The sequence below is a fragment of the Notechis scutatus genome, chromosome 4 (genome assembly GCF_049901735.1).
Source record: "Notechis scutatus isolate UNSWTSFEM ecotype Mainland chromosome 4, rNotScu1.2, whole genome shotgun sequence".
Classification (NCBI taxonomy): domain Eukaryota; kingdom Metazoa; phylum Chordata; class Lepidosauria; order Squamata; family Elapidae; genus Notechis; species Notechis scutatus.
Genome location: NC_142012.1, coordinates 47743701 through 47763566, shown reverse-complemented (window position 1 = coordinate 47763566; position 19866 = coordinate 47743701). Strand labels below are relative to the sequence as shown.

The window sequence follows — 19866 nt, the reverse complement described above, 5'->3', positions numbered from 1 at the left end:
CTTTCTTTCCCTCTTCTTTGCTGTGCTTCAGGTACTTCTGCTATAATTCAGTGGCATAGCATTTGTCTGGCAAGCATATGGTCTGACGTTCAATTTTCTGAATCTCCAGAATGAATGCATCCCACATTTCCAATCAGTGTGGATAGTACAAGAGATGGATCATCTTTGACATGACATAAGGAATTTTGTTAGGATATTCTATCACACACTTATGATCACAGGAATTACTACTCTATTTAATTTCAGGGAGACACTAACTTATTGAGAATAAAATTATCAGTTGACTCACACAAGCGTTTATTTCTCTCTTCTCTCCAATATCGTGTTGTAAACAATTGGATTATAAAATAACAAGCTGATATTTCCTTGCTGAATAGTAACAAATATATATGTTGATTTCATACTTGGAGGTAACACCATCTCTTATAAAATTGACGCAAGGCAGTCAGGAATATAAAAATATATGGGGTGTGGGGACAGCAGATAGACATCTCTTTAATAATTCTGGAATAGTAGGCTGAACCCAAGGGAGGGGTCAAAAGTGTCATCAGTCTCAAGTCCCTTTGTGCCCACAAGATATCTTGAATTCCATTGACTTATCTACCGCCAACTCCCTTTGGCTTAGATTCAGATTCTTATTGTGTGCTTTAGCAACAAATAAACATATATATTAATTTGAACTGTCTGGAATTTGATTTCCTGCATTTGACATAGATCTTTTGATTCATCTTTTTATGGAAAACTGCTTAAGTGACAGCTGCAAACTTTCCACTGAATAATGCTACACACACTATTTTCACAATAGAAAGGATGCGGAAAGTATAATATTTTATGGAGTATGCGCAGGATAATTAGGGCTTCAAGACAACATTATTCAGTCCTGAGAAAAAGAAAAGAATGAGAAATATGGTCAAAATAACTTTGATTTAATGTTGTCTTATATAAAATGGTCTGAGAGAAAGCTTCAAGATTTTGCTGTTCTTCCTTATTACAATTAAAAGCATTCCTAGCATTTGCCTCTTTCTTGATCTTGCCTGTCTCAAATATCTGGCAATCAGAAAGAGCAATCAAATGAACTCCTCCTCAATAACGGTAGGAACTTTTCTTTTTCCTGCCAACAATCTTCCAATTTTGCTTCCAAAGCTGGTTCTTTGGCAGTGCTGCTCCTGTGTTGAATGGAAGCGCTTAGGAGTGCTTAAATGCTAAGGGACCACTTAAGACAGCTTTCGGACACTCATGGACTTAAGCAGGCCTGGGTTTCATGTCTTTTTTTGTTTTATTTTGTTTTTTATCTTTAAAAGTTGACTAGCTGGTTGAATGTTTATTTATTTTAACTCCATAGTGAACATTATCTGTTTTTTTTCTCTTTCCCTTTTTTTTAGAAAAGTTGTTCTGAATAACTTTTGCTTTTTTGTAAGGAAAACACCACATATTCTGGGGTAATGAAAGTGTTTTCAAGTGTTTTCACTTGATTTACATTTATATTGGACTCACACTACAGGGTTTTTACATTTTAATAATTTGTAAGATGATTATTTTTTAAATCTTTTCATTTTGGATCACAATATCCATGAAATATCTGTGTTGTTTTTAAGCTGTTTTTCATTCTGAAGATTCTTACGTTCTTTTGCCTATCATTGCCAAGTTACATAGAGCAACAATGTAACAATTACAGACGAGCAAATATGGTTGATACTTGAAAAAATACTGTTTGATAATATGCAATACTTTTTTAAAAGTTTGATGAAATGACAGTGGTTGTGAAAATATTCAGATGCATCTAATTACAGATAAATTAGACTCACAAAAGAAAGCAGTAGATTCACTGGAAAGAAATATGATCTTTACAGAATTAAAATTTGCAGACTTAGAACTGAGTTTATCCCACACCCTTCTCTGAAGTTCAAACCTGCAATATTTTATAGTAGCAGAAACTTGACGGTGTGACAATTGATAAATTGGTTTTACATAAGAAGATTGAAGAACATTTGGGAATGGATTTATCACATTTAATTGCAAAATAACTGGATTTTTAGGTGACCAACTTTGGACCAACTTTACTATACTTAACCAGAGAACAATTGATAAGAAATAGCATTAAGAATAGGCTCAACATTGATATACTAGGCATCAGTGAAGTTCATTGGACTGGCTGTGGTTTCTTCAACTCTGATGGTCACATTATATACTATTCTGGCACTCAAACCAACAGAAGAAGAGAAGTGGGTTTCATACTGCATTAAAAAGTGGGCAGAACTATAGAAAGTTTTTGAACAGTCAGTGATAAGGTAATGGCAATACAGATCAATGGAAAAACTTCACAACATGGCAATTCTGCAAATTTACACTTCCACTGCACAGACTCAGCAGTAGAGAACACCTAAGAATTCTATGCTGAAATTAAGGAAACTCTGAAACAAACATCAAAGAAAGACATTAGCAATGCTGTTAGAGATTTCATTGCTGAAGTGAGAAAAACGGAGAAAACAGGGATAATGGGCAAGTTTGGCCTTGTTGAGTGAAATGAAGCAGGAGAACAACTGATTCAGCTATATCACAAATAATAGCTAAGCATAATGAATACATAGTTTGAATAACCCAAGCAATGTCTTCACCAAATAGTGAACACTGAAAACAAATTGACTACATATTTTGCCAAAAAAAGTGGAAAAGTTCCATCCTCGTTGTGAAAATGTTGCCTGACGTAGATCATAACTCAGTTGCAAAGGTAAAGTTCAGATGCTACAGTGTCAAATGGCCACCCTCGATTCAGAAATTTGACATTGAGTAGATTCACCCGGCATATGCAGTTGAAGTTAAGAACAGATTTGAACCACTTAACATCACAAAAAGAAGTAAGCCATGAACATATTACATACAAAAAAACCAAAAGAAATTGGTCAGATGTATATCAGAAGAACAACAGAAGCTGCAGAAGAGAAAAGGAAAGCAAAAGCCATTGGTGATAGGAAAAAAAATATAAAGCTTAAAAGCAAAATTCCAAAAAGAGGCAAGAAAAGATAAAGAACATTACTGGGCTAAGCACTGTAAGAAACTAGAGGAAGCTACCATGAGAGGTCATACAAGAGATTGTTTCACCTAAGTAAAGAAAGCCAGAAATCTCTTTATGGCAAGAAAGGCTGTGGTCAGATGGGCAGGAGTTGTATGACCAACAAGCAATCAGAGAAAGATGACAGGAATATACAGAAAAACTTTAAACAAATGGGGAAGCTGACCTATCAGAAACGGGATCAGATATCCTGGAGGAGGAAGTATAATCTGTAAGAGTAAAGAAAGCAAGTCTAATGTAATGGTTAAGGCATCAGGCTAGAAACTGGGGGTTCGTGACTAGCTGGGTGACCTTTGCCCAACTGCTCTCTCTCTCAGTTCTCGTGAAAAGGCAACAGCAAACCATATTCTAAAAAACATTGCCAAGAAAGATGCAGGAACTTGTCTCAGACTTGAAAAAAAGAAAAGGAAATCCAAAATAAAAGCTTATTCACAGCTGAAATGAAGTGTGTTTATGTTATGTTCAAGTCTAATGTTTTGTTTTTTTTAATCATCACTGCTATGGCACAAACCTTAGCTGAATGCATTATCTTTCATTGCTTCTTCAAATGGCTTTCTAAAAAGTTAATGTCAGTTATTTTTTTTCAATTATTAAATTTATATGCTGCCCATCTCCTTGATAAGGTGACTCTGAGTGGCTTACAATAACTGTATAATTGTAAAATAAGGTTCTATTTTGCTACTAAAGTAAATGCATTATCCATGGTTTTCCTTGATAAAAAAAAGTACTGGAACTATAGGAAAGTAGATTAAATTATATTTGATTGATCATCTTCTGCATTTTTCTTAATACTTCGGAAGGAAAAGCTGCCTGATCACATTTGTGGTCATTTCCTCATCTCTTAAAGTAGCCATACCCATCCTGTATTCATATAAATGGTTAGTCCATTCTGACTATTTTCTAATTCTATACCATTAAATTAAAAAAAAATAAGGGTTCGTCCTTTCCAGTTAGCATTTAATATTGATAACAAACTACTGGAGCAAAACTTCTTTCAAGAAACTTAACTTTCTGGCTTTACAATACTGTACAGTATATTTCAAGAACTGTTAATAAAACGGATTACACCAAAATTCTATTGCTTTTTGTATCCATCAGTATGTGTGGATAGAACACATACATACATACATATAAACATATATACATGAACGGACAGTTTTACAATATTTTTAATGCCACAAAATACTTCAGCTTTGATTGAACAGCTGTATTTAGGGAAAATAACAATAATAATAACGCAGACAAATTGTTACAATACTTCTGTGTAAAAATAAGTCTTAATATAATAGGCCAAAATTCCTGCTTGTCATTCCTTACTTTCCTGCTTAAGATGGGGAAAAATTCACCTTATGATATAGAAAGACAGCTTGAGAATTGTCAAGTTCATGTTTGACTTGGCACAGACTTGCCACATTCTAATTTACAGGAAAAACTGCTAACCGTTTCTGAGATCTCGTTCATCCCTGATCACATTTTGATTTAATACCGTTTCAGGGAAAGGTGAGCAAGGGAAGCCATATCCTGTCACAGAAGAAGAAAGTGATGATTCTGCTTATCGGGAAAACGGTTTCAATATTTTTGTAAGCAACAATATAGCCTTGGAACGATCACTGCCAGACATTCGACATCCTAAGTAGGTACACTAAGTTTGATTATTATTACTTTCATTTAATATCTTTGTACTCACTTTCTTACATAGAAGCATCTGAATCTCAATGGAAGGTGAGAAATGGTGTGAAGCTGTTAATGTTAAATGTTTCTTCTTCTATTTATAGTTTTTATAATGCATAAGAAAATGGTTTTTCTTATTTTATTGCAGACAATGCTTAGCTATCTAATACAGCAGCTGCCAACCGGTGAGCCAACCGGTGGGCTATGGCCCACTGGTGGTCCGTGAGAAAATTTTGGTGGGCCACAGAGAAATGTCCACCTCAAAGCAATTAATCCAGGCTGCACGGGAACACAACGCTGTGCCACCCACAGGCCCACCCACCCGCTGGCCCCCACCTGTAAACCTGAAAAAAGCAGCGTAGTCCTCGCCAGCCAGGACGAGGTGATGGTGCTGTTGCAGCAAGAGGGGACTACTGGCACAGGCAGGCTGAAGCAGCAATGCAGATGGCCAGAAGGTGCAGGAGCACTGTGCTTCTTGCATTTTTGTGGCACTCCCACACCTTCCAGCTCACCTCTCCTGGCCTGGACTCTTCTGTGGGCTGTAGGAATGGCCCAGGGCAGGGAAAGTACTGGCTGCTGGTGGTGGGAGGAGGTGGAGTGGGCAAGTCTGTGCTCACCATCCAGTTCAGAGGTCCAGAATGGGGCGGCATCAGTTTTCTCATCCTTTCAGCGCTCTGCTCTGCTGCCCCCCTCTCCCAGCCATCACTGCCCGGGAAAAGCACAGGAAAAGCGAGCAGAAACATAGCTCTCGCTGGGGTGAAAGAGTGGAGATCGAAGAAGGCACAGGCAAGAGAAGATGGAAACAGCCACCTTTGAAAGCGCTGCTTTTTGTTGTCTGTGCCGATCTCCGCTCTTTCGCCTCAGTGAGAACTATGTTTCTGCTTGCTTTCTTTTCCTGTGCCTTCCTTAGGCAGCGATGGATGGGGCCATGTGGGGGGCAGCAGAGACATCAGGGGTGCTCCCCCCCTCAGCAAGCCAGGGCTGGAGGAACACGAAGAATTGCGGGCGAGCACCAGAGAAATGTGTGTTGGAAATGCCAACACACATTTCCAGCATGCTCTCCTCTGTCCTGAAGTAGGATTGAGTGGGGGAAGGGAGCAGGGGGGAGGTTTGGAGGGAAGAAGAAGCCTGGCTGGCTTTCCTTTGGCATGGGGTGGGGTGGGGGGAGACCAAATGCCCAGACCAAAAGAGCGCTGAGGAAGACGGGCTCCTAATAACCAGCCTGTTTGTGCAGGTAAGAGCTTTGCTGGGCTCGACATCCCCCCTTTTGGCCTCTACATAGGGAGGGACCCTTCTCTGCTTGGAAGCAGCAGGAGAATCCTGGAGCTTAGCCTCGGGGGGGACTTTTCATGTGCGGAGGCTGAAGGGGCGGTGTTGCCTGGTTATTAGGAACCCGTCTTCCTCGGCACTTCCAGCCCAGCCCTTCTTCCCTCCGCCAACTCCAGGCAGCCACACCTGGCAAAGGAGAGAGAGGTTTCCTCTTCCTTGGAGGAGATATGAAATGACAGGAGACCAGATTGGGGGGGGGCTCTGTTTTCCTTCCGTTTGAGGGGGAGTCGGTCCTCCCCATCCAGATCTTCCCAGCCTCCAGGCCCCTCTTTTTTCCCAAAGGATGAGAGAGGCCCCTCCTTTTCCTTTGCTCTGCCCCACAATTATGATTAAGCATTTATGATTTTGTTATAATTAAATAAGCATTTATATATATATAATTACTTTTTAATATTAAATTTATAATTAATATAAAAATTAAAAAAAATATTAAATATATTATCTTTTTTTTTAAAAAAAATCATATTAGTAGTCTGGGATTTAAAAGTATGAGTTTGGTGGTCCCTGAAGTCCAAAAGGTTGGTGACCCGTCATCTAATACAAGGGAATTGTGAAAGTTTTGTTCACATACAGTATATTAATGGCAGAATATAGGAAATACTAGTAGCAACCTGAGCCTATTTTTCACTGGGTTGAAATATACAAAGTTCTACTCTGGATTGATGAACAAAAGATACAAATTAATCAAATATGTTCATTATCTGTTTAATAATTGCCCAGGAAGTCTAAGAAGCTATTATAATGTTGTCCTATTGATTTGATTTGTACTTCAAGGTGTGATCTGACTCAGATATGTTTCAAATTATCCAATACCTAAATTACTAGGAAAGTGTAGCCAAGTCCACTGAATTTTCTGCATTTACCTGTCTGTAGAAATAAAAGTAAATCTATGGAAAAATAAATATAGAAAATTCAGAGGACCCTTATAGCATTTTCCTAGTAATCTAGATGTTGAATACAGTGGTCGGCTGCTGCCTGGTCACATTGGTTCGAGCAAACCGGTAGTTGTGATCACTGGCTGGGGTTGCCCATCCACCCCTGCGGTATCCTTTCCATATATCACTAACTTTGTTGCTTGTTCCCCCTGCCCGTGCTGCCCAGCTGAGTTCAGCGCTGCCCCTGCTGTAATCACCGGAGCTGCCTGAGTAGATTAGCTGCATGTTTGAAGCTGTGTTACAGCCCCAAAGAGGTGCGCGCTCACAACCAGCAAACCGGCTGTTAACATAAGTGCAGTCCACCTGAATAGGTTCAAATAGATTTGAGTAAGATGTTGTTGGACTGCTCTTGTTTGATTTGAAGAGGACAATATTTCCCAGAAATCTTCTTGAAGTAATGGCATAAATCAAAACCAGCATCTCTGCCGTTTTTAGTCCAGATGTTTCAGAAAAATTGTTAACCATCTGAGACTGAAATTTGTAGAGATACTCACAATCAAACTGAATAGATAGAGTCTTAATCCAGTCCATCCCCAGGGTTTGAAATATGTGAAGATCCTTCTTGACACCCAAGGTACAATAAACAGAGTAGATTCAAACAAACAGCCACAGTTTTCAGGAAATTGAATAAAAAGACTAGTCAGGACAGACAAATGGGTACACCTTATTGGACTGTCAAAAGATCTGCTGGTTGACTACTTACAGCTAAATACACACAAGTATCTTACAGATACAGATACAGATAATCATAGTTGGAAGAGACCTTATAGGTCATCTAGTCCAACCCCCCGCCCAAGCGGGAGACCCTACACCATTTCTGACAAATGGCAGTCCAATCTCTTCTTGAAAGTCTCAACTGATGAAAGTATTCAAAGTATTTGGATGAAAGTATTCAATTTTCATCCAAACATAACCAGGACTGATGAGCCCTGATTGTTGGCCCACAGTTCTTAGTTTCCATCTACTTCTCCATACATTTTATTCTGCTTTGTCCTTTCTGTTCTTATGTAAAGCCAGTGAAGCTCTTATGCATTCGGCAGTCAAGATAGATTAGGGCCAAATCTACAGGTGTTGAGTTATGAAATGGCTGGGCATGCTTCCACAGAGTACTGCTCCATGAAACCAATTGTGTCTGGCTCTTATCCTGCTCTTCTTTCTTAATGATATGTCATACTATCAGAGCACCAACCATACTCTACTTACAAGTTTCATTGAAGTATATTGGGGTAGATTGATGGTAGACTTTTTTAAATAGAAAAAAATTATACCAGTCCTAAACCATTCGCATAGTAGCTTTTAATTGTCATGAAAAGATTAAATAGGAGAATTATTATAACAACAGCAACACAACAAGTTGAAAAATAATTTCAGCCCTAGCCTGCATGGTCACAGTAGAGCTTGTGATGATTCTTACATGACAGATGTTGTAAAATTGCTGTGGGAGAAGAGCAAGATTGTGATGGGTTTTTTTTGCAAGTTAGAGGAATAGTTTGTTTGTTTGTTTGTTTAAGTGTCCCAGTCTTTCAGCCATTTTCTTCACATTTTAGGACTTAAATTTCCAGAATTCCACCAGCATGGACAATAATTTTGGAGTTAGAAAAGTACCAGATTGGGAAAGACTGATAAAAGTTTTTATTTTCAGTTTTTAAAGATGCTTATCTAAATTTTTAAAACATCAAAAGTTCTTTCAAGAACAGAAAGTGTGAAACCTTGAAAATCCATGTATTAATCTCTAAACACTTTCAAATGATCAATGGAACAAATTAACAGCATTTTATCTTATCTATCAATTTTAAATATTTTGGTTTTGGCTGGAAAAACTAATTTAAATCACCTGAAATTATCTACAGCAGTTCCCTTTGGCCAAGAGTACTTCTAGTTATATGGGATTTTAATACCTAATTATAGACCATTCTATTGCATTGTTGGCATGATTTTTTAAAAAAAGCAATGAATAATAGCTTTGCTCTGAAAGGCTATTCTGATTTCTACTTGTCTTCAAAACTATGCCAAATGAAACAGTATAAAAAAATCATTTGAGACACAACGAAGCTGAACTGCCACTTTCTCCTATTGAATTTATTGAACTATTCATGCAAATTTGATTTTTGCCAACTGATAGCCAGATGGCCATGACATTTCTTGAGAGACCCCAGAAATAAGGTGTTATCAGTGCTGACTTAATGGGAGCATCAACATTTTGGTCCTTGTTCTTCCATTAACATTTTTATTTTATGAAGCTAATACAGAATAATAGAGTTGGAAAGGACCTTGGATGTCTTTTAATCCAACCCTACCATTCCAGACCACTGATTGTCAAGTCTCTTCTTAAAAGCCTCCAGTGATGAAGCACCCACAACATCTGAAGGCAACCCATTCCACTGGTTAATTGTTTTTCGTAAGAAGTAATTTTCTTTAGTTTTAGCTTCCATGGCTTGCCAAGGGCACCGTCATTCTCAGACAAGACCTGAATTTGTAGGACAACTTCTAACTGAAATAAAACCCACAATTCATGGGTCTATTGTTGTATTGTCTTATGTTTTGGTTTATTTTATTTTATTTGTTCTAATAAAAGGCTGTTTGATATTAGGTGGATCAAAAATATTGTACAAACTTAGCTTCTGCAGTCCTATGTACAATATTTTGATGAAGGCTATATGTTTAGGCTGATGTCCTACTACAGAATAAATTTGGGGCCAATTACCCACTTCCCTGGCATGACAGATAGGTATCTGCCTGTATTTCTCAGCATTAAGGACACTATTGATCCTGACCAATTCTATTTGCAGAAATACTGCCCCAAACTTCCAAGGAACCTCCATCATGCTTCACTGTTGCCTCATTATTTTACTGTTCTCTAGCCCTTCAGCATACAAACTGCCTCCTGCTACAACCAACTATTTCAAAATTTGACTCATCAGTCCAGAGCACCTGATGCCATTTTTCTTGCACCCCAGTTCCTATATTTTTCATGCATAGTTGACACACTTAGTCTTGTTTCCACATCACAGGTATGGCTTTTGTTTCATGAAGACCACTTCTGGCCAGACTTCTCCAGACAGTACATAGGTGTACCTGGTCCCACTGGTTTTCACCAGTTTTATGCTGATGGCACAGCTGGACATCTTCCAATGTTGAAGGAAAACAAGCATGGTGTGTCCTTCATCCGTTTCATTAAGTTTCCTTGGCCACTGAATCTGGTTCTCAGTGTTGCCCGTTTCTTTGTACTTTTTCAAAAGAGCTTGAACAGAATATCTTGAAATCCCCGGCTGCTTTGAAATTTTTGCGTGGGAGAGACCTTGCTGATACAGTATATCCAGTGGTAGGATTCAGCCACACTATCAAAGTGGATCCTGGGTGCTACACTGCAATGGAGAAATGGGCAATGGAGCAGCCAGCACAAGGAAAAGAGGAGGTCGCTTTTCCTCTTTCTTCTTCCTACTCTTCCTCCTTCCTTCATGCTGGCCACTCTGTTTCCTGTTTCCCCATTGCAGCACAGCACCCAGGATCCACTTAGATAGCTGGGTGGTGGTAATTTCAAATCTCAACAAATAAATGCTCTGTCTTACATATTGGCAAAAAAAATCAGAAAATAAAATACAAGCTGAATAGTCAAGATCTTGTTGATGAACCAAGCTCTGTAAAGGATCTTGGAATACTTGTCTCTAATAATCTAAGTGCTAGAGCCCACTGTAACTACATAGCCAAAAAGGCATTAAGAGTTATTAACCTAATCCTACATAGCTTTTTCTCTGGTAATATCACACTACTAACTAGAGCATACAAAACATTTGCTAGACCAATACTCGAATACAGCTCATCAGTCTGGAACCCACATTACATATCTGATATTAGCACAGTTGAGAAAGTCCAGAAATATTTCACAAGAAGAGTTCTCCACTCCTCTACTCATTGTAGAATACCTTATGCCAGGGTCCCCAACCGCGGTCCGCGGACCGGTGGGAACAACCCTATCTTTTGGTAAAGCGCTTCTGGTGAGCTTTTCCGGGTAGAAAGCTCACCGGAGCGTGTTTGTCATAAAAGATGGCGGCGCCACGCTCGTGAGCTTTCGGGTGAAAGCCATTTCTGCCGAAAAAGCTCACCAAGCTGGGCGCATCTTTATAACGCTTCGTGACGTCACGGAGCGCCTTTCGTCATAAAGATGGCGGCGCGTTACTGCCCGCTGATGTCGGAACCGGCCGCGGCGTCGAAAGGTTGGGGATCCATGCCACCAGACTTGAAATTCTAGACCTAGAAAACCTTGAATTACGCCGTCTTCGGTCTGATCTAAGTATGGTATATAAAATCATACACTGCAATATCCTACCTGTCAATGAATACTTCAGCTTCAACCATAACAACACAAGAGCACACAATAGATACAAACTCAAGGTTAACCGCACCAAATTTTATTGCAGTAAATATGACTTCAGCAACAGAGTGGTCAATGTCTGGAATACTCTACCTGACTCTGTAGTTTCTTCCCCAAACCACAAAAACTTTAACCTTAGACTGTCTACTATTGACCTCACCCCTTTCCTAAGAGGTCTGTAGGGGGTGTGCATAAGCGAACCAACGTGCCAACCATCCCTGTCCTATTGTTTCTTTTATTTTTCTTATATCTACCCATTTCATGTATTCATAACTATGTATATACTTATACCTGTTATCTTGTAAATTTAACAACCGCTTCTCTCAGGGTCAGGTTGGCCATCGCGAGAGGCTCGTCCTGTATGTGCAGTGGAGCTGGAGGACGGAAATGGGCCATGCCTCCCATGATGGCCAACCTGACCCTGGGCGAACTGGTTGTTAAATTATTTGAACCCCACCACTGAGTATATCTGCCTTTTGTCTTGTTCCTATGCCCTGTTTTGCCATGGTATATGACAGGTGACAGGAAGCTGTCTTTCATGACTTCACCTTAGTAGCAGAGTTTGGCTGCAATAACCTTTTTTCCTGGAGTGGGGAGGGAATGGACATTTTACAGTATCCTTTCCCTGCCATGCCTACCAAACCATGCCCACCAAGCCTTTCCCACCAAGCCATGCCCACCAAGCCATGCCCACAGGACCAGTAGTAAAAAATTTTGAATTCTACCATTGTTTCTATGGCAGTGGTGATGATAGAGTCACAGAGTGTTGACCAGGTGATGTTACTTGTAGCATTACTAATAGGTGGGAATATGATTTTTCCGGTCACTGCTTCTTTGTAGTCCTGCAACTTCTACCATTTGATCCTCTCGAGGCCTGTGCTGCTTATTCATTCCCTCATGGTCTTTTATTTTTAGATCTGTGACAAGTAAGTTGTGTTGTGGGGCAAGAAAATCAGAGGGTATAACCTTGGTGTTGCATATCATGGGAAGGTCACGTCTCTTAAAGAGAATAAAATTGATCTGAGTGCTATTTCTGCCACTAATGAAGGTAATGAAATGGTCTGGATGTTCTTGAAAAATGTGTTGCAGATCACGAGATCATTTGCTTCTGTGAAATCTAGGATTTGAAATCCATCTTCATTTCCATAACCTTTGTTCCCATGGCATTGGTAGCCATCTTGATTGCTTCCCATATAGCCATTCAAGTCACTGCAGAGGAGGAGCAAATCTTCTTCAGGACAGGCACAGATTTTAGTCTACAGTTCATTTCAGAACTGATCCTTGGTGTCTTCATCAAGTCCTGTTTGTACAGACACAAACCAACTAAACTATACTATTCAGCTTTAAAGCTGATTTAGGAACCAGTTTTTGACCAGTTCTCTGGCTTTACAGGTGAGTTAAGTTTTATATTAGCATTTTAATTTCCAGTTTAATACAGAAATATTATATAATGTTTGTGGTCATGTGCTGGCCACATCCATGCCCAGTGTAGCGAAGGGGGGGAAAGTTCTGATATGTCATGTGATGTCATTGTGATGACATGAGCTTGACACCCCTGGTCTAAAAGCTTTGAGGCAGTGCACTACAATCATTGATGAAATTATGTTCATTTGTCCCACCCTTACTAATGGTACAGATCTGTCAAATGGTTGTGCAAATTATTAGTTATCACTGCTTTATCAAGTTCAGCTGACAAAGCTAGATTGAAAAAGAAATCTTGTTTGGCTGTAGCTAACTCCCGTATATTGAATATTTTGACAGAATGAGACAATTACTATGTAAATCTTTGCTTAAAATGTTTTAGGCTGGTATTTTTCTGTGGCATACTGGTCACTGGCTTGATGTCAGGTAGCATTCTAGTTTCTCTGATAAAGAAAAGGTCAGCTCTTTCTCTCTGTGTCTGTCTTTAAAATACCCATTACTAACAATAGTTATAAAAACTGTCAAAAATTGAATGGAAAATGGAAACTTGCATTATCTCTTTGTTTTGACTTTGAAAATTGACGTGGAGTTACTTTAATTGTTTCTGAATTCCTGTACTTGTCATTTATTCTCTATTTCCTAAAGGTTTTGTAGACAACATATTTCCCTTGTGATTTATTAGTTTTAGGTTAGTTTTTATCCCACTCTTATTATTTTTATAAATAACCCAAGACAAAGAATTTATTTAATACACCTCCCTCCTCCTATTTTTTCCTTATCTTGTGAGGTGAATCGGGCTGAGAAAGAGTGACTGCCTTTTATGCCTGAGGCAGGACTAGAAATCACAGACTCCTGATTTCTAGTCTGGTGCTTTAACTACTAGATATACTTGGCTCTTTTATGTGTTTTTTTCCTTTTTACTATATATGCTTTTTAAAGCAAGAAAGGCATTTTTAAATCTGTTGATATGTACAACAGATTTAAATGATAGTAGAGGTAGTTGGTCTCCCACTAGTAACAAGCATAAAATATTATTGCTATAACAATGGAGTCAAACAAACTTCAGTTTCTTTAATTGACCTTTTTAATAAACTTTAATAAACTTATTGAAATGGTGCCAACCCTATTTTACCATTTAAAAAGCTCAAGTTGTTTTAAACCTATATGTTGTTTTATCATTTTTTTCCAATCATGTATATATTTTTGTCCAATATTTTTTTGCCTTTGGGCATGTCCACCACATATGGTAATACAAACCGTGTGTCTAATTACATTTCCAACACTTAATGGACATGTCCTTAAACATCTTTGGCAACCTTGTGGGTGAAAAATGCCATCTATAAAACATTTTATAAAGATTTTCTTTATATGCAGTTGAAATGTTGTCCTTTAGACTTTTTAAGAAAGGGCTGCTGAAATTTTATTATTATGAAAGAGCAGGTAAGAAAAAACATGTTTTTAACTGGAACTATACTTTTAATAATTAAAATTTCTTTTAAGTTGGTATTTTAAATACAAGATAATTTCTTCCATTATAATAATCTCATGCATTATAAGAAAGTGTGGCATAGAGAAAACTATATTCTCAAATATAGCTAGCTATTTTGTTATACTTTAGATACAGAGAGAGTGGGGAGAGAGATACAGAGAGAGTGAGAGGGAGTACATCATTTGACATCATTTTAGAGTCAAATGGGTTTTGTGGTTCCCAGTGTTTTTTAACAACTGGTTCTCTGCCCTGATAACCGGCTGGGTAGGTGTGGCTCTGAAGGGGAGGTCATGTGACTGAGTGGGAGGGAGTAGGCCACACCCACCCAGGTTTTGTGGCTCCTGGTGTTTTCTTTTCTATGGGAAATAGGTCCAAATGCCTTTTTGAGTGTTTAGGGTTGAAGACCCCTGTAATTTCTCACCTGCTCCTTTTTGTATGGGCTAAGACAGAAGTCTCCAAACTTGGCAACTTTAAGACTTCATCTCCCAGAATTCCTCAGCCAGCTATGCTAAGTTGCCAAGTTTGGGGACCCCTGGGCTAAGATAATGCTTATATAATGGTAACTTAATTCTTTCTTTAAAACCTTTTCCATACTCCTCTGTACACAAACTTTCCAGAGATAGACATGTCAAATTTAGTTTTCCCTATGAGATAAATATCTGTTCTCCCATCCTTCCATTCAATGGAGGTTGCATGCTCAGTTTAATGAACATTGCAGAATTAGAAGCATTTATATGAAGGAAGACATGAGTGAAAATAGGTAAAGGAGATTAAATAATTCTGATTTACTTGCTTTTATAAATTGAATTTCTACTTATCCACAGATTAGATGCAAATGGAAAAATATAAGATTTACAGTCCTAAATTTCCTGCCTAATTGTAGCTATCTGAAAATGATTAAAATAGCAGATACTATATGGCAATTTATCCCTAGGTTGAGGAAATGTTGAATTGATGTTTTCAATTCATTGAACTGAAAGCTAATTGGAAGATAATAGGAATTATGGTATGTTTTTTGAAAGAAAACTAAAGGACTTAATAAAGAGTTTATTCATTTTCTCTTTACTTTCCATCCCCCATATTACTCTTCACAGAATAACAGAGTTGGAAAGGATCTTGTAGATCTTGTAGTCTAATTTCCTGCTTAAACAAGACACCCTAGATTGTTTCACTACAAATGGTCCAAATAAAAATGTCTTTTTATTATCTTTTATAATGTTAAAGTTTTTAATATTAATATTAATTAGTACATTTTGTTTTTAACTGTTGCATGTCACTCTGAATCACTTGATTGTGAGATGATGAATAAATAAATTAGTCATTATAACATGTTATTATAACTTCGAAGTCTTCCGATTGTGCTGGGGCAGAAGCAAGGAGGTCGTGAAGCAAGATATTCATTATCCAAAACCTGAAAATATTCAAAAAATAGTGTTTTGGATTTTAATCAGCCATTTCAACTTAGTCCTAATCTGAACATTATTACCATTTTACTTCCTGTTTGCAATGAAGTAAAAAACAGAAAGTCCCGTCCTGCAAATAGGATAGCCAAGCTTCTGGCAACAGGCACATCTTCAAAAGAGCCTCTTCTAATGATGTAGGGAACTAACTGATTTTAATCAAATGAGAAACCTTACAAAACCATAGTATTCCACATATAAAAATAAATTAAATTGTAAATAAAGCAGATAGCTCCTACTAAACAAAATGGTGTATATTATGGTCTGACAACCACTTACATAATTCTCATTTCAGTTAAACCACTTTTATGTGATACAGGTTATCCATTTCATACCTACAAGAAATAGATGTGCTGAAACCTCATTCCTATTCTACTGAATATTTCTTACCAGATTAACAGAGTTGGAAGTGACCTTGTAGGTCATCTAGTCCAACCCCCCCATCCAAGCAGGAGACCCTACACCATTTCTGACAAATGGGAGTCAGAAATGGTGTAGCTTCTTGAAAGCTTCCACAACTTCTGAAGACAAGCTGTTCTGTTGGTTGATTGTTCTCACTGTCCGAAAATTTCTCCTTATTTCTAGGTTGAATCTCTCCCTGATCAGTTTCCATCTATTATTCCTTGTCTGGCCTTTGGGTGTCTAAGAAAATAGCTTGACCCCCTCCTCTCTGTGGCAGCCCTTCAAATATTGGAACACTGCTACCATGTCTCTCCTGGTCCTTCTCTTCACTAAACTAGCCATGCCCAGTTCCTGCAACCATTCATCATATGTTTTAGCCTCCAGTTGCCTAATCATCTTGGTTGCTCTTCTCTGCACTTTTTTCTAGAGTCTCAACATATTTTTATAGTGTGGTGACCAAAACTGGATGCAGTATTACTATGGCTTTATAGAGTGGTATTAGTACCTCACTTGATCTTGATTGTATCCCTTTATTAACACATCTTAGGATTGCATTGCATGCCTCCCAAAGATGTTGGGGCAACAATTTCTTATCAGATTTCTTGGTTCGTGTGTGTGTGTGTGTGTGTGTGTGTGTGTGTGTGTACGTGCTTGAGTTATTTGTAAAATAATGAAGGCGGGATACAAATAAAATAATATTAGAGTTTTCAAAAAACTGAAGAATAATTCGCATCTGCAAAAGAATTGAGAATGTATTTTTCTTCATTAACTTATTATGTGAAGTCTACAATACTGTATAAAACAGCCTTGGAGAATTCTGAAATAAAAGTTTGAGTGGTAGTTATTGTTTATATTACATATTTATATTTTATATTATATGTTATCTGAAATGAAATAGTTCACCAAAATATTGATAATGTAGTAGAGGATTTCCACTACAAAAATCATTATCTGTTTGAATATCTGTGTGTATACACATACACATATTGGGGGAAAAGTAATAAATAAGAAAATGCCGTTCTCCTTTTTTATATTCTTATAAGGTACCTCTTTTTTTTTCATCCTCAGCTGTAAGGACAAGGTATACTTGGAAAAACTCCCAAACACTAGTATAATAATCCCATTTCATAATGAAGGTTGGACTTCACTTTTGAGGACTATACACAGCATTATCAACAGGACACCAAATAGCCTGATAGCAGAAATTATTCTTGTGGATGACTTCAGTGATAGAGGTAAGGTAAAAGGCAAACAAGATTCACTTCACACTTACTGATTATAATTTTCTTATAAATTATAACTTTCCTTTGGGGAAGGTCTTTTTTTAATGTAGGAACTTTGTGTTCAAATTTGTATTATTAGAAAAAATATTCTGCTTAGTTCTTTTTTTCCCAGAGCATGACACAATATGTAGTAGTGACAAAAGAGGGCTTAAAACTTCTGTGTCCTTAGATAGAATAGTTAAATAGTTGAATGTAGTTTTCTAGATAAGTGTGAATATCTGCATTGCATGCTTATATGCACTAGTAATAGTAGTGGTCATTTTAGCCTTTTAACATTGACCTTTAAATAAAACTGTTTTATTAGATTTACAACTTTTATGTTTTATTGCATGACACAGATTAATAGTTGTGCCCTAATAATGGGATTGTGCATTAGAATGACAATGTTATAAATTCATTTTTTTAGGACTAGAAAGAAAAATTGTTTAAAAACATGAGTGACCTAAAGTTCTTTGAGATAATTCCAAAGTCAGATGCATTTCCATCTATTGTTTCTTGGAACTAAATTTTGTACTTAACAATACAATTTTATGTATGTTCATTGTACTCATTATTCTACTCCTATTAGTGAACTAAAGTAGTGCAATATTTAAAGCATTCAATTAGGTCTGTAAGAGATTGAGATTCAAATCTGTGTTTATAAATCTGTCTATTGTTTTCACAAGACTAGTCATTATGTACAAAATTTCTTATGCTATGATAATGATTCAGTTCCCATATATAACCATTTATATGGTTATCTACTTCTTAGAAGAAAAGCAACATATATATAGCAAATACATAAATAAGAGCTCTTGAAATTAAAGTATAAGGTTACAGTGAAACACAGTTAATTTCCATTTAAATATATCCCATTTTTAACTAGAGTTTGGAATATGATACTAAATATTATGTCAATGTTTCAGAGTAAGGCTGGTGAAATGCATTGATACTAATTGCATTCTAGTGTACCTTTTCTTGAAATGGATTGACATAAAAAGCTTCTGAATCAGATTTAACTCTGTGTGACTCGATGGATATGTCCATTGGGTTTGCTTAGCCTCAATATAGAAATGCTTTCTCATTCCCAAGCTATTCTAGGCTGTTGGTTTGAACTCCAAGCTTGGCAATTTGTTTGCAACCAAATTGTCAAACTTGAAGCTCAAACCAACAGCCTAACTACCAACCCGAGCTACTAATATTCAAACACATTTCAATAAGCTATTTTTTTAACCTCCCAATCTAACTTATAATACTAAGTGGGTTCAATCTTTCTTAGCTTTTTGAGATCAGCAGATTGGGCAATTTGTAGATTTAGAGTATCTCTATTTAATATGAAGCCTATTTATGTTATGTGAAATTCCTTTGAAATCCCCTTTGCATACAAACATTTCCTCTAATATATTAAAAAGAGAAATGATTTGGTAAAAGCCTTTCCTGGAAGTAGGCTATCATTTTAAAATATTTCTCTTTTTTTATATAACTTTTGCTTTTAAACTTTTAACTTAATTGTTAATTTTAATACTTTTAATGCTTTTTTATTTATTTATTTTTAAATGCTGTAATATGCTTACCTTCACCTTGGATATTGAGATGGATAGCATATAAAATTTAAAAATAAATAAAACCTGCCATATCAGCTCCAATATTATTTGCATTCTCCAATTCTCCTGAATGATTTTTGAAGCTTGCAGTGTCTAACAATAGTTAGAAATCCTAGGATTAGAAATCCTAGGATTTCTAACTATTGTCTTGGGAACTCTGCAACCAACCCTCTTTAAAAAAAATAGATTTCACATGTCTATCCTTAGTTTGAATAAATATAATTTCATTTATTTCTTAAAATTTGTAGACATGTGAAAATTCATTTTCATATCAATTGCTAACTGTTGGTTCAAGGCAATTTTTGTTTGTGATTTGATGGAAAATCAAATTTGTTATTTTCTATTACAAATATGTTGGATTAATTATTAAGGTTGATTTTACAAGCTTTGGATGTGGTTTTATTGGCCATAGCAACTAAGTGTTTATCAGATGCAAGTATTGTCTTCATTGCTATTTCCAATCCTTGGATGAAATGTTTATCTTACTCCAGATGACTTGTCGCTATTTTTTTCTATGATAATGCTACAGATGGTGGAAATATTTGTGTTTTTGTTGTTCTTGGATGATAAATTTTATCTTTTGCACAGTTAAGATATGCCTCAAAAATAGTTTTGAATTTGTAGATTTGAAGCTAAGCTGGTATGTGATATATAAAAGGAGTGGGTAAATATATGAACTGGTTATGACCACAATAATTATGTGATTTGAGGTAGATATATAGTAGCAACATTTTAGAGAAAGGGGGGGAATGAGAAATGTGAAAATATCTGTGTATTTCTTCAAGCCTAGAAAAGACCTTTAGGCTTCTTCGCTAATTAAAAGTAGGCTTCTGTTGAACATTCTGTGTAT

The 19866-nt window shown here is 36.9% G+C and overlaps 1 protein-coding gene across 4 annotated transcripts in view; it reads left to right on the top strand.

The window, feature by feature from the left end:
- Positions 1-19866, top strand: part of GALNTL6 (polypeptide N-acetylgalactosaminyltransferase like 6) — a 503056-nt gene that overhangs the window by 226576 nt on the left and 256614 nt on the right. For all 4 annotated transcript variants that reach the window (XM_026678886.2, XM_087963330.1, XM_087963331.1 and 1 more), the window contains exons 4-5: positions 4565-4703; positions 17219-17385. In XM_026678886.2, the coding sequence (XP_026534671.1) occupies positions 4565-4703; positions 17219-17385 (306 nt within the window). The remainder of the gene's footprint in view (positions 1-4564; positions 4704-17218; positions 17386-19866) is intronic.